The sequence below is a fragment of the Elephantulus edwardii genome, unplaced genomic scaffold (genome assembly GCF_000299155.1).
Source record: "Elephantulus edwardii isolate Elephantulus edwardi_28Jun2011 unplaced genomic scaffold, EleEdw1.0 scaffold00087, whole genome shotgun sequence".
NCBI classification, from domain to species: domain Eukaryota; kingdom Metazoa; phylum Chordata; class Mammalia; order Macroscelidea; family Macroscelididae; genus Elephantulus; species Elephantulus edwardii.
The window spans coordinates 8,600,978-8,614,750 of NW_006399837.1; the positions used below are offsets into that span (position 1 = coordinate 8,600,978).

At 41.8% G+C, this 13,773-nt stretch overlaps 1 protein-coding gene across 1 annotated transcript in view; it reads left to right on the forward strand.

Annotated features, from left to right (window-relative positions):
- NYAP2 (neuronal tyrosine-phosphorylated phosphoinositide-3-kinase adaptor 2) overlaps positions 1 to 13,773 on the forward strand; it is a 327,341-nt gene that overhangs the window by 224,439 nt on the left and 89,129 nt on the right. Inside the window, exon 4 of the mRNA XM_006890286.1 lies at positions 3,415 to 4,509. Within this exon, the coding sequence (XP_006890348.1) occupies positions 3,415 to 4,509 (1,095 nt within the window). The remainder of the gene's footprint in view (positions 1 to 3,414; positions 4,510 to 13,773) is intronic.

The following is a 13,773-nucleotide window of genomic DNA, read 5'->3' on the forward strand; positions in this document are numbered from 1 at the left end:
ACTAATAAAATTTAATAGTAATAAAAAAAATAAAAAAATAAAAACAAAAGCTAAGAATCAATTCCTTTATGGGCCCTACTGTACTAAGGAAATCTTTTCCATTAGATTACTTCCTTTATTAAACCTAGAATTTTTTGGTATGTAACCCAAAAGCCTGCTCTCAGGGAACTCTCAAGAGTACTGAAGAGCAACGACATCAATTTGGAAACTAAGGTTCACCTGATCCAGGCCATAGTCCTCATGATTACTTGCTGTGTTTCAGAAATCTGAACAATGAGCAGGGATGATAGAAAGAGAATTGATGCCTTTGAGCTGTGGTGCTGGAGAAGAATATTGAATACACTCTGGGCTGCCAGGAGAAAAAACAAGTTTGTCCTAGAGAGGGTGAAACAAGTCTGCTCCTTGGAGGCAAGGATTCTGAGGCTTCATCTGACATATTTTAGACATGTTGTAAGAAGGGACCAGTCCTTGGACAGGGACGTCATGTGTGGAAGGGTGAAAGGATAGAGAGGAAGACCCCCAATGAAATTAATTGATTCAGTGACTGGGATTATGAGAGTAGGTGTGTCAGAGACAATATGGTTGGCACAGGATAGAGCAGGTTTCAGGGTTACTTCACATAGGGTCACTATGAATTGCAAGCAGCTCGATGGCACATAACAACAACAACAACCCAATGAGTAATCTAAAGTATATGAAAGCTAATGAATAGGTTATACCTCAAAATCAAACCCGCCGAAGGATCAATGTTTCCTACCAACAATAGTTAAGAGCCATTGGCTACTTAGGATATTTCCTCATTATGATTGTCTGTACAGTTCTCATGTCATTCTTTTCCTAAGCTATTGACTTTTGACACAAAAAAGATTTTATTGTAAAGTCCCTAGAAAATGACATCTAGTTTCGTGTAGTATTTGAGGGGAGAGAAGAAATGTAAATGAGATCATGAGATAATAACAAGACACTAGCATCTTAAACATATTCATCGTAGAGAGGATTAAACCAGGCTGCTCCTTGGAGGCAAGGATTCTGAGGCTCCGTCTGACATACTTTGGACATGTTGTAAGGAGAGACAGGTCTTTAGAGAGGGACATCATGCTGGGCAGAGTGGAGGGACAGCGCAGGAGGGGAAGACCCTCTATGAGATGGATTGATTCAGTGACTGGGGTAATCGGGATGGGAGTGTCAGAGGCAATGCAATTGGCACAGGATAGAGCAGGGTTTAGAGCTGTTGTACATAGGGTCACTATGAGTCGCAAACGACTCGACTGGCACATAACAACAACAACAACAGCATCTTCTGGGTGGTAAACAATTGATTTCAGTCCCGGACATTTTGCCAGCCTGTCCCCACCTGATTGGGGTCAGAACTGCCTGTTCCGACAACAGATTGACTCTGAGCAAGCAGTGGAAAGATCTAATCAACTTTTCTGCTCTAAGCTGCCACAATTTATTCTTGAAGCTTTCCCATCATTCTGTGGATTATTATCTTTTAAAACTCTTGCGGGAGTTCCGGGTGTTGTCAGGAAAACATGTCTAATAAATTCACTCCGAGACAGCATTTGAGCGATCATGAAATCTTACGAACAAAACCGACAGATACACCATGATCAACGGCACCTGGAGATTTGGAGATTAACTTGTCTAGCCTCAGAAGACTTTCACATCAATTTCCCCTGAAGCACCAGACGCAGCTGATGCTATTATAAAAGTTAATAATCTGAACCAAGGCAGAGATTATGTTTAGCAGGCTGGGGAATTTTTACCTCATTTGCACCCAAGGAGTAACAGCCATGCAATTAAAAGGCTTCACTTAAAACGGTTATTGGTCAGTTTGTGCCCATTTGGGTGAACAGAAACTGCATTCCACCCCACCTCCACCTCACCCCAAGTTTCTGGCTTCATATTCAGAAGTTAGTTTTTGTGAAATTTGTGATAGTGTTTAATCTAACACATTTTATTTGAAGACTTCTATTTAAAAATTTTAAGGTAAAAGAGGCAAGTTAGCCTGGACTAGTTGTATTAATTTATAGGGAGCTCCGGTAGCCTATTCAATCTGTATGCTGAACAAATAATCTGTAAAGTCAGACTCTGAAGAAGAATGTGGCATCAGGATTGAAGGAAGACTCAACAGGTGACACAACTTTGCTTGCTGAAAGTGAAGAGGATATGAAATGCTTGATGCAGAAGATCAAGGATGACAGCGCTCAGTGTGGATTAGATCTCAACAGCAAGAAAACAAAGGTCCTCATCACAGGACTAACAGTCAACGTTATGATAGATATAGGATTAAAGCTGTCAATGATTTAAAATATTTTGCTTGAATCAACAATCAACAATCAATACCCTTTCTATCAATACTCAGTAGTTAGAAAATCAGAAGACATATTGTGTTGGGAAAGTCTGCTGTAAGGGACCTCTCCAAAATGCTAAAGAGCAATGAAGTCAGTTTGAAGACTAAGGTAGATCTGATTCAAACTATGGTCTTTTCAATCACTTAGTGACTGCCAACAAAATGAAGGATGGGGGCGAAAGAAGAACTGATGTCTCTGAGTTGGGGTGTTGGAGAATACTGACTATCTATGGCCTGTTAAAAGAATGAACAGATATGTCTTGAATAAGATACAGCCAGAATGTTCCTTGGAAGAAAAGATGGCAAGGTTTTGCCTTTTATTCTTTGGATGTGTAGTTAGGCAAGGCTATGCCTTGGAAAGACACATCATACTTGGAAAGATGAAGAGTTGCTGAAGGAGAGGAAGACCCCAATGAGGTGGATTGACATGGTGCCTTCAGCGTTGGGCTCTTGTGTGTCAGAGCTGATGAGGTTGGTACAAGACAGGGCAGGTACAAGACTCTGTTCACATGGTTGCTAGAAGTTGAACTTGACTCAAGGCACCCAACAACAACAACTGGTGGCCTAGTAGCAAGAAATTGTGCTAAGTTCTTTCCAAGAGATCTGCATCCTTTGAACATGTGCTCAAGTTTTGAATAGGGTTTATCTCCACAGCATACAGTAACAGTTCTATATATAATTGTTGTTCTATTGATATTAGATAGAAGATAAATATTGTTGTTATGCACCTTCCAGAACCAACTCTAGGTGACGCTCCAGTGGGTTTTCAAAGGCAGTTAATTGCATGCAAGGAGATCGCCCATCTTTCTCCTATGGAGCAGGTGGTGGATTTGAACTTTGTGTCTTTGGGTTGCTAGCCACTGAAGCTCCTTCAGATAAATATTATTTGTTTCTCTATTATCAGATTTTTTGAAACTAAAGATGTTGGGCCTATTTGTTTAATGTATAGATTACTTGCGAGACAGAATTAAAAAGTTTAGAATAGTAAATCTAAGCAAAACTAGTTGGTTAACGCTTCCCACCTGATTCATCTACCTAATTTTTTTTTCTTCTTTTATTAGTGTCAACCAAGCCTAGACCTCACAGTGATGAATATTCAAAGAAGATCCCTCCTCCCAAGCCCAAGCGGAACCCGAACACTCAGCTCAGCACGTCCTTCGATGAGACGTACATCAAGAGGCCTGGGCCTCGGCGGACGTCGCTCCCACGGGACTCCTCACTGTCACAGGTGAGCAGCCCCGCAGGGGACCCCGAGGAAGAGGAGCCCGTGTACATCGAGATGGTGGGCAACATCCTCAGAGACTTCCGGAGGGAGGAGGACGACCAGAGCGAGGCCGTCTACGAGGAGATGAAGTACCCCATCTTCGACGACCTGGGCCACGACTCCAGATGCGACTTTGAGCATCACAGCTGTTCTTCGCAGTGTGCTACGCCCACCGTGCCTGACCTGGACTCGGCCAAGTCCCCAGTGCCATGTACTCCCAAGGGGCTGCTCTGTGACATCCCCCCGCCCTTCCCCAACCTGCTCTCCCACCGCCCGCCGCTCCTGGTGTTCCCCCCAGCTCCTGTGCAGTGTTCCCCCAACTCCGACGAGTCCCCACTCACCCCTCTCGAGGTCACCAAGCTCCCTGTCCTGGAAAACGTGTCTTACATGAAACAGCAGGCCGCAGCGTCCCCTTCGTCACTGCCACCCCACAGCTCTGGTCACCCCAAGCTGGACAAGGACCAGGCCGCAGCCCTGGGGGCCGTGTCGGCCACCCCCGTGCTCTCCTCGTCCCCTCCTCACCCCTCCACCTTGTACAGAACGCAGTCCCCCCACGGCTACCCTAAAAGCCACTCGGCCTCCCCCTCGCCGGTCAGCATGGGGCGCTCCCTGACCCCCCTGAGCCTCAAGAGGCCTCCCCCCTATGACGCAGTGCACTCGGGCAGCCTGTCCAGGAGTTCCCCATCAGTGCCTCACTCCACCCCCAGGCCAGTGTCGCAGGATGGGGCCAAGATGGTCAGCGTGGCCGTGAGCACCTATGGCTCGGCCCCGGGGGGCTCACGCTCCAGGACCCCCACCAGCCCCCTGGAGGAGCTCACCAGCCTCTTTACCTCAGGACGAAGCCTGCTGAGGAAGTCCTCCAGTGGCCGCAGGTCCAAGGAACCCGCAGAGAGTAAGTGACAAGGCCCTCCTGGGGCCACGTCGGCCAGGACCCTTCAGAGAGAGAGAATTAGGTCCATTAAGGCCCAGTGTGTGCACAGGAGCCAGTGAGGATAATGCTTCCATCCTGGGGTGTGCGGGGGTGGGGGGGTGTCTCTGCATGCAGAGTGAGTTCTTTTCCTTCTCCCAAGTCTGCACGATATTGCGTAGTCTGTGTGTAAGCAGAAGGGGCATGAAAAAAAGAATATTAGTGAAAGTTTGCACACTAGAACACATCTTGCTAAAAGGAAGAATGATTTTTAAAAATAAGGTGTAAAATTGAAGTCCTTTTCATTATGCTGAGTGAAATATTTCGGTCACAAAAGGACAAATATTGCATAGGGCCACTGTTGTAAAACGGGACCAACATCAGGGTTGAGGGAAGACAGAAAAGGAGGGGAGGAATGATGTATACTGCATTGAGACAGATGAGGGAGAGAACTGTTTAAAAGGAATAAATGGATGGGTATTCTGTCATTACAGAAGTCCAGAGTGAAGGCTGCATAGTGGAGTGAACTTGGGGGGAGGGATTGTGTAACAATGAAAGAGTTTTTATTTTCAAGGAGAAGAGTGGTTTTAGGGGGCGGGGGTGAGTAGGGAGAAAAGTACAACAATGAATGACTGCAAATCCTAAGTCTCTGTAAACTTTCATTAAAATTAATTAAAGAAATTAAGCCTTGTGATATCTCAGGAAGAGCTAAGAGAATACTAAGGTTACTGTGACATTCGAGGGAGCTCTGGTGGCTTCGTGGTGAGGGCTTGTGCTGCCAGTCCGCAGATGCCTGGTTCGGATCTACCAGCTGTTGGCAGGACGAGATGGACAATCTTCTCTGTGAGATTAGCTGCCTCAGGAAACTGCTGGAACGTCAGCTATGACAAGAACACTGCAAATTTTAAATAAAATACCTTGTATTGGTTAGAGGAGACAAAGGCTCAATTATGAAATTTAAGAATGTTAAAATTTATTTTTAGTTTATCTTTATTCGCTGAGGAAATCTATATTAGAAAGGAAAGAAAGCGGTCAAGAATACACACACCTAAGTATGCATGTAATTTATGCTTTGCCACACTGCTTTTTGTTATAGTCTAGGGAGCTCTCGTGGCCTACTAATAAGGATCTGTGAGGCAATACCGAAGATACAAAGTTTGAATCCACCAGGTACTGGTGGGGGAAGAATGAACAATCTCCTCCAGTGGGGATTAACTGCCTCTGTAAACCCAACACTCTGGGTCGGTTCTGACTCAATGGCCCACAACACCACCACCACCACTCTAGAATAAGTTCATTGTTTTCCTTTTTAAAGTCATAGTAATTAACACGTTATTTTTTTTCTTTTATTATTTGGGGGGGGGGTGTGTGTCCCATCGAATCGGTAACATGTTATTTTTATAATATTCTTCCTGTTGTGAGCAGCTGTCAGTGGACGTCTGACGCATGGTGACCCCCACGCACTACAGAGTAGCACTGGCCAGTGTGCCACAGGGTGGAAGGGCTCTGCAGGTTTTTATTTGGCCTTAGCTTTTATACAAGCAGATTGCTAGGCCTTTTCTTCTGCACACTCTCTGAGTGGGTTGGACCATCATCTTCCCATTATCAGCCATCATCCACTGCTGCACCAGCCCTAAATTACAGAAACTGCTCCTAAATTCCAGAAAAATCACAAACTGATAAATCTTCTTGTTGTTATAGCAGCTGCCCTCTGTAAGTTTTCCAAGGCTGGAAATGTATAGGAAGAGCTTGCTTGTTTTTCTCCTGTGGAACAGCCAGTGGATTTGAATCCCATGCTTAGGTTTGTCAGCACAACTCTTTACCCACTAGGCTGTTGTTGTTGTTGTTATGTGTCATCGAGTCGCTTGAGACTCATAGCAACCCTTTGTACAAGAGCCCTAAACGCTGTTCTATCCTGTGTCAACTTCACCGTCTCAAACACACCAATTCCCACCACTCTACTCACAGAATCGATCCATCTCATCTAGGGTCTTCCTCTCCTGCACTGTCCCTCCACTCTGCCAAATATGATGTCTCTCTCCGAGGACAAGTCCCTCCTTGCAACATGCCCAAAGTATGTCAGACGAAGCTTCAGAATCCTTGACTCCAAGGAGCACTCCAGCTTCACCCTCTCCAGGACAAACCTGTTTGTTCTCCTAGCCGTCCATGGTATATTCAACACTCTTCTCCAGCACCACAGCTCAAAGGCTATTCTCTTTCTGTCATCCCTAGTCATTACCAACTCTCCGATGCATAGTAACTGAAAATAGTACTGTTGTTGTCCTGGACCATGAGTCAGAACCAAGCTATAGCTGACCCTCCAACAGGTTTTCAGAGGTAATTAAACCCACTGAAGTGGATTGCCTATCCTTTTCCCTAGAACAGTTGGCGGATTAGAACTGCATGCCTTTGGGATTGCAGTGCAGTTTCTTACCACTAGGCCACCTGAAACGATAATAGGTGACAACAATTGTTTTTATTACTGGACTTGAAAGACCATATAATTCTTTTATTTGAATGATTAATCCTTTGATGACCTGAAAATTCCTCCAGCAGTAGGTAAAGTCAGATTAGACCCCAGTTTTCTTTATATCTGCAATAGTTTCTCAGAGGAAACACAGAAAAAGATCACAGAGTGTGTCTTAAAATAATGGAAATTTTCTTTTCGTTCTGGAGGCTTGTTGCTCAAATTCATAATGTCAGAGCATCATGTTCTCCCTGGGAGTTTTAGAGAGAAATCTTTTCTTGTTTGTCTCGTGGCTTGAAGTAAATTGTATTTCTCCCCCTCAAAAAAACAAATGTCCGCTTAAATGGGCTGTTTATCTTGAATTTATACTCTCGTTAATAATGTAATTTGACAGTAATAGAATTATGTAATAATCCTTAATGTGTGATATATATAATCAGCCAATCAATTATAAAAGATTTAGGGTAGAATGTAGCATTTTTTAATTTTTTTTTTATTTTATACTGGTTTACTTACAAAGTTCATACACATTGTTTTTCATACTGGATCATTCTCATCTCCTTTACCTAACCCTCCCTCCACGCATCAAATAGTGCGACCCTATGATTAACAGCCCCCACCCTCACCCCCTGCTCCTCCCTTCCCCTCCCTTGACTCCTCAGACTCATTCTACAATAAATATACAGTATTTGTCCTTATGAGACTGAGTTAGAACATTCAGCATAAAGCTCTTCAGTGCCTCCCAAGTTAGGTAGTGATTTACAAAATCATTGTTCCTGCATGCTGCATAGTATTCCATCATGTGAATGTACCATAATTTCTCAGTCCGTTCCATTGTGGATGGACACGTGGGCTGTTTCCATGTTCTTGAGATGGCGAATAATGCTACTATGAACACTGGTGTACAAATCTTCATTTGAGCCTCAGTTCTCATTCTCACGGGGTATATGCCAAGCAGTGGATCATAAGGAATTCTAAGGATTCCATAACAATTCCACAAGGATTCCAAGCTGGATCAAAAGAGATTTCTATGTTCAACTCTCTGAGCAAACGGCAATCTGCCTTCCAGAGTGACTGTACCGTTTTAAAAATACAATTGTTAGATGCCGCCAAGTAGGTAACAATATCTTACCTGTACGTGAGGACCTCTTCCATCCTTGTCAAGGGGAATGCTAACCTCTCCTCTCATAAAACACAATCAGCCGATCATAAACTATCTAGGGTGGAATGTAGCGTGCTTATTCAGATCATATTCCAAACTCAGTGTACAAGGTGTTTCCCTGGGGTGTCATATGTGTCATGATTTATCTCACAAGAGAGAAAAGCAGAAAGAAGTAAACAGAGATGAGGGTCCTGACCACTAAAAGAAGAGTCAGGAAAGGATGCTTTTCTATGGACCCAGGGTCCCTGTGCTGAGAACTTCCTAAATTCAGGGAACAATGGAGTCCAAGACGCTAAGAAAGCCCCAGGGGGTGGTGAGTCCACAGATGTTCAAAGGATACTAGGATCTTTGCTCAGACCCAACAAAAAGACTACTCCTTCCCCCAGAGCTGGCATTCTGAAATTTTACTTCTAACCTTCTGAAGGTATAGATGTAGTTAAAAGTCTTCTACGTGCAGTATTTCCATTACAGAAACATACGATAACTAAGATTTGTGATTTAGTGTAGACAAGGCTTTCCTTGATATACTTGACTTTTAGGTATATTTTCACATGGCATATGTCCCCCTGCATGCACTCTTGGTACCAATAGCCAGGAAATTTTAAAAAAAAAAGATAAATAACCTTGGGAAAGACTGCTGTCAGGAACCCCTCCAGAGTACTGAAGAACAATGATTTCAGTCTGAAGACTAAGGTGCACCTGATCCAGGCAATCACTTGGTATGTGTCAGAAAGCTTAACAATGCATAGGGATGATAGGAGAGTTGATGCCTTTGAGCTGTGGTGCTGGAGAAGAGTATTGAATATACCATGGACTCCTAGGGGAACAAACAGGTTCATCCTAGAGAGGGTGAAACCAGTCTGCTCCTTGGAAGCAAGGATTCTGAAGCTTTGTCTGGCATACTTTGGACATGTTGCAAAGAGAGACCAGTCCTTGCAGAGAGACATCATGCTTGGGACGGTGGAAGGAGAACACAAGAGAGGAAGACCCTCAATGAGATGAATTGATTCAGTGACTGGGGTAATGGGGATAGGTGTGTCAGAGATGATATGATTGACACAGGATGAAGCAGGATTCAGAGCTACTGTACACAGGGTTGCTATGAGTTACAAGTAAGTCAAAATACATACAACAACTTCACTTTTTAAAAAGACAACACTCAGAACTACGACACACTCTACATCTGTATGACCTCATATAACTCAGTAGACATCTTTCAAGACCCTATTTTTCTGTAAGGTCTCATTCACAAATAACAGTAGGTAGAACTTTAATAAAACTTTTTGGGGACACATTTCAATCTGGAATATCCATTTTACTAGGTTAAATTGCTTTTATTTAAACAATGCCTCAGGTGTAAATGCTGATAATTTCTTCCATCTCCAACAATTTAATGAGTCGTTTCATACAGTCACACAGTGAAATACTGTATAGAAAATAAAATCATCATTACTTTTGGTGATGAAAATTATGCTGGTGCTGCTTGGATAATTAATCAATTGGTAGTTACAAGTTGTTCGCTTTATTTTATTCCTCTTCTTTAGTGAAATTTGTCACTTAAATATTCTCTATGAAAACACTTTATCTAATTGACAGAGTAATTTCTAATAGATTAGGCATATCTGGAATAAAATGCATTACTTTCTTACTTTCTGCTGTTGTTAGGGGTCATCTAGTATAATAGTTACATATGTAAAATTATGTTGCAAATTGTTTCAAAAATTAAAATAAAGGTTAGGAAGAACCTATTTCTAGAGCAGTGGTTCTTAACTGGAGATACTTTGCCTCTGAGGTATATTTAGCAATGTCTGGAAATATTTTTAGTTGCTACAACTTGGGAATCAACTAAACAGATCTCCTGGATTTAATTAACAATCAGCTCTGGGCCTCTTGTTTAAGTCAGTCAGGACCTGGTGGGCAGGCCTCTGTATTTAAAAGTCAGTTGGGCCCTGACTAAGACACCAGTTTGAAGCAGTTGGATGCTGGAGGGTAGGTTCTCTTGATTTAGTTGAAAGTCGGCTATAAACTGTTTGATCATCTTTTATTTCATTAAAAATCAAGTGTAAGCTGATTAGTTGCCTGGATTTAGTTAATGATCAGCTGTGGGTTGGAAGCCTCTTGTTTAAGTAGATGGGGACCTGATGGGCAGGCCTTTGTGTTTAAAAGCTGGCTGGGTCCTCAGGCCTGCTGTCCTCAGCTTGGTGTTTGGGGAGAGCATTATTTTAATAGTTATAGCACTTGTCTGCCAGTTTGCTGTACTGAGATAACTTGGGTTGCTGTGATATTGAATGCTGTACTGCTGGTGTGTCAAATGCCCTAATGGTTACCCATGGAGGATAGGGTTGTAGAGCTCCCAGATTAAGACAGACTTGGATCTAGGATTGGCATCCATATCTTAAATAACAGGCCTTTGGAAACCTTATGAACATTAGAGAAATGATGATGGTTATAGATTTTTTTATAGGGTGTTATGAATCATACTTGACTCAAAAGCTTTAACAACAACCAATAACTTGGAAGTACTACTGCTGTCTATTAAATAGAAATCAGGGATGCTGCTCAACATCTTGCAATGCACAGGACCGTCCAACCTTTCGCATCAAAGGTCTTTCAGGGCCAAAATATTCATAAGGCCAAGACTGAGAAACCCCTAAGTAGGTTGGTTATTGAAATGTTAAAGTTTATCCCAGATGTTTGATATCATTTAAACACAGTTCAAGTAATGTTTTGAAAAACCAGTATGTGTGTGTGTGTGTGTGTGTGTGTGTGTGTGTGTGTGTATGTTTAAGAAAACGTATGTCTGTTGTAAAATAAATGATAATTGATGGAGAATTAATGGTAATTTTTGTGCTAGACTAAGTGAAATGATAGGATTTCCTCCCTACCTCCCAGCATCTTCAGAGAATCCCCAGTAGCTCCAGCTGACAGCTATGCCAATTAGCTAGAAAAAGTATATGTAAAATAAACGATTAGCTAATGAAGTTATTTCAGGAAAATTCCATCTGCTAGAATCAGCCTGTGTTCTATATGTTCTTCTCCAAAATGAGCTTTGTGTGCTTCTACAGCAAATGTGAAAAAGTGATCCAGGCTATATATAGGTTTCAGAGGACCAGGAATTTCATTTCAGCCCTCATGGTATTAGCTATGCATTAACTTGAAGTTAGAGAATGGCATGCCTCCTTATTACATGATATTTCACTTTGTCTAAAGGGAAGTAGAAATGAAGGGGAAAATCCAGCTATTACGAGTGAATAATATATTGTGATTTACATTTGACTCTAGAAGAAAATAGATACCACCAGATGCTAACAGCACCACTGAACTCAGAATTTCTGTGCAATCCCAAAGATGGTGGTCTATGAGAACTGACAGCTGAGAGCCACCTAATTACAGTTGCATTTGCTTTAATGATACAACTCTCCCTCCAACTCTCTTAGACAGACATTGCATAAATCTTACATATACCTTGATTGATGTAAAGTAGTATAAAGTTCATGACCCTTGAAATTCAAATAGCATTTTCTAGAAAAAATCTAACATATCAGGAAAAAAGGAAGACTATTATTTCTGTTCATTGTTCCTCTTTCATATTTGTTAGAAAAAAGCCAGTTGAAATAATTATTTGGCATTTGATCCAAAGCAAATATAGTCTTCCTATTTTAATTAAGAGTATTGAATGTACCATGGATTGACAAGAAAACAAAAAGATTCATCGTAGAGAGGATTAAACTAGGCTGCTCCTTGGAGGCAAAGATTCTGGGGCTTCGTCTGACATACTTTGGACATGTTGTAAGGAGAGACAGGTCTTTAGAGAGGGACATCATGCTGGGTAGAGTAGGGGGACAGCGCAGGAGGGGAAGACCTTCTATGGGGTGGATTGATTCAGTGACTGGGGTACTGGGGATGGGTGTGTTGGGGACAATGAGATTGGCACAGGATAGAGCATGGTTTAGGGCTGTTGTACATAGGGTTGCTATGAGTCGCAAACGACTCGACGGCACATAACAACAACAACAACATTTTAATTAAAATGCAGGATATAAAATAAAATGTATACTTTTAACTTTCATTTTTAATAAATTAAGAATTATCTTATTTGGAAGCAGTGGTGGCATCCACTTCCTAAATAACATGCCTCTGGAAACCCTATGAACCTTGGTAAATGTCGATAGTCGTAGAGGAGCTTCAGGCCTTTTGTTCATAGGGTCACTGTGAGTCGTGCTCAACTCGAAGGCAATCAACAACAACAACAACAATGTTGCTGTAATGTTATACTTCCTATCTTGCAGGGTTATAATCTTTGATGGGGGTTTGTTGAATAAGAAAGAGAAAAACCAAGACAATAGTGCTATATATCAATTTAGTTCTGTTTCCCTGTGTCCAGCACATAAATTGTTACAGGAAACACTCTTTCCTGAGTTGATGTTATGATACTGCTTAACTATGCATAATAAGTGAGGACATCTGACATTCTCTATGTGGCTAGTCATTTTAGTTTATTTGGTTGTTATTAATAGGTTTCTTGAAAATTATACAGACAAATGGAACATACCAGGTAGGCAAGAAGAGATCAATTTCTATTTTATAGCTATAAATGTTTGTATCCAAAAGATAGACAAAGAGAACACACATGTGTTTTATAGTAGACTTTGGAGATTCAAGTGATCATTTATCCATCATTTTGATATCTTTTTCAAATGTCCTTATTTTAGCTATCCTTTTTTACCTTTGATTTTCATCCTTAGGTCATCTCGGTCATGAGAGGGCCATTTTATTTTCATTAATCAGAAGACTTGTTGTTGTTGTTGTGTACCATAGAGTTGGAAATAACGGAACCGCCAGAGGCTTTTCGGAGGTAGTAAATTGCACAGAAGGAGATTGCTCATCTTTCTTAAAGGTGCAGCTGGTGGATTTGAACTGTGTACCTTCACATTGGCAGCATAACTATTTACCACTAAGCTACCAGAACTCTCTATCAGAAGCCAAATACCAAAGCAATTAAGAGCCACAGTAAAAAGAGAAAAGTTTCTCTTTTGATTTTAAATGATAAATGTTTGAAAACAATTATTTAGCCTGTAAATATATAACACTACTTTGGGGCATGTTGCGAGGAGGGGCTCTTCTTTGGACAGGGATATAATAAAGAGTAGAGGGTCGAAGAAGGAGAGGAAGACCTTCAAGCAGGTAGATTGACATGGTGACTGCTGCAATGGGCTCTAGAGTGCTGGGAAGTGTGAAGACAGCACAGGACAGGATAGAGTTCAGATCCGCTGTTCCTAGGGCCGCTATGAGTTGTATTAGTCTCGATGGAAGTCAAAATCAAATATATATGTGTGTGTATGTGTGCATATGCATGTATATGTGTATATACGTATATATAAACATTAATGAGTGAATATAAGTTCCTAGGAAAATGAAAAAGGTGTAGCAAAGAATCTAACTCATTTCACTGAATAGTATGTTTGGTGAGAAGCAGGTGATAAGGAAGGAATAGGTGGAGAAATGGAAATGAAAGGTTTGGAGAGGAAAAAGCAGAAATATAAAGGAGTAAGAAGCAGCCAGGCCCAGGGAAATACACCAAGTCAGTGCACTTACAGGGTCAGGTGGGCACGTCAGTGAA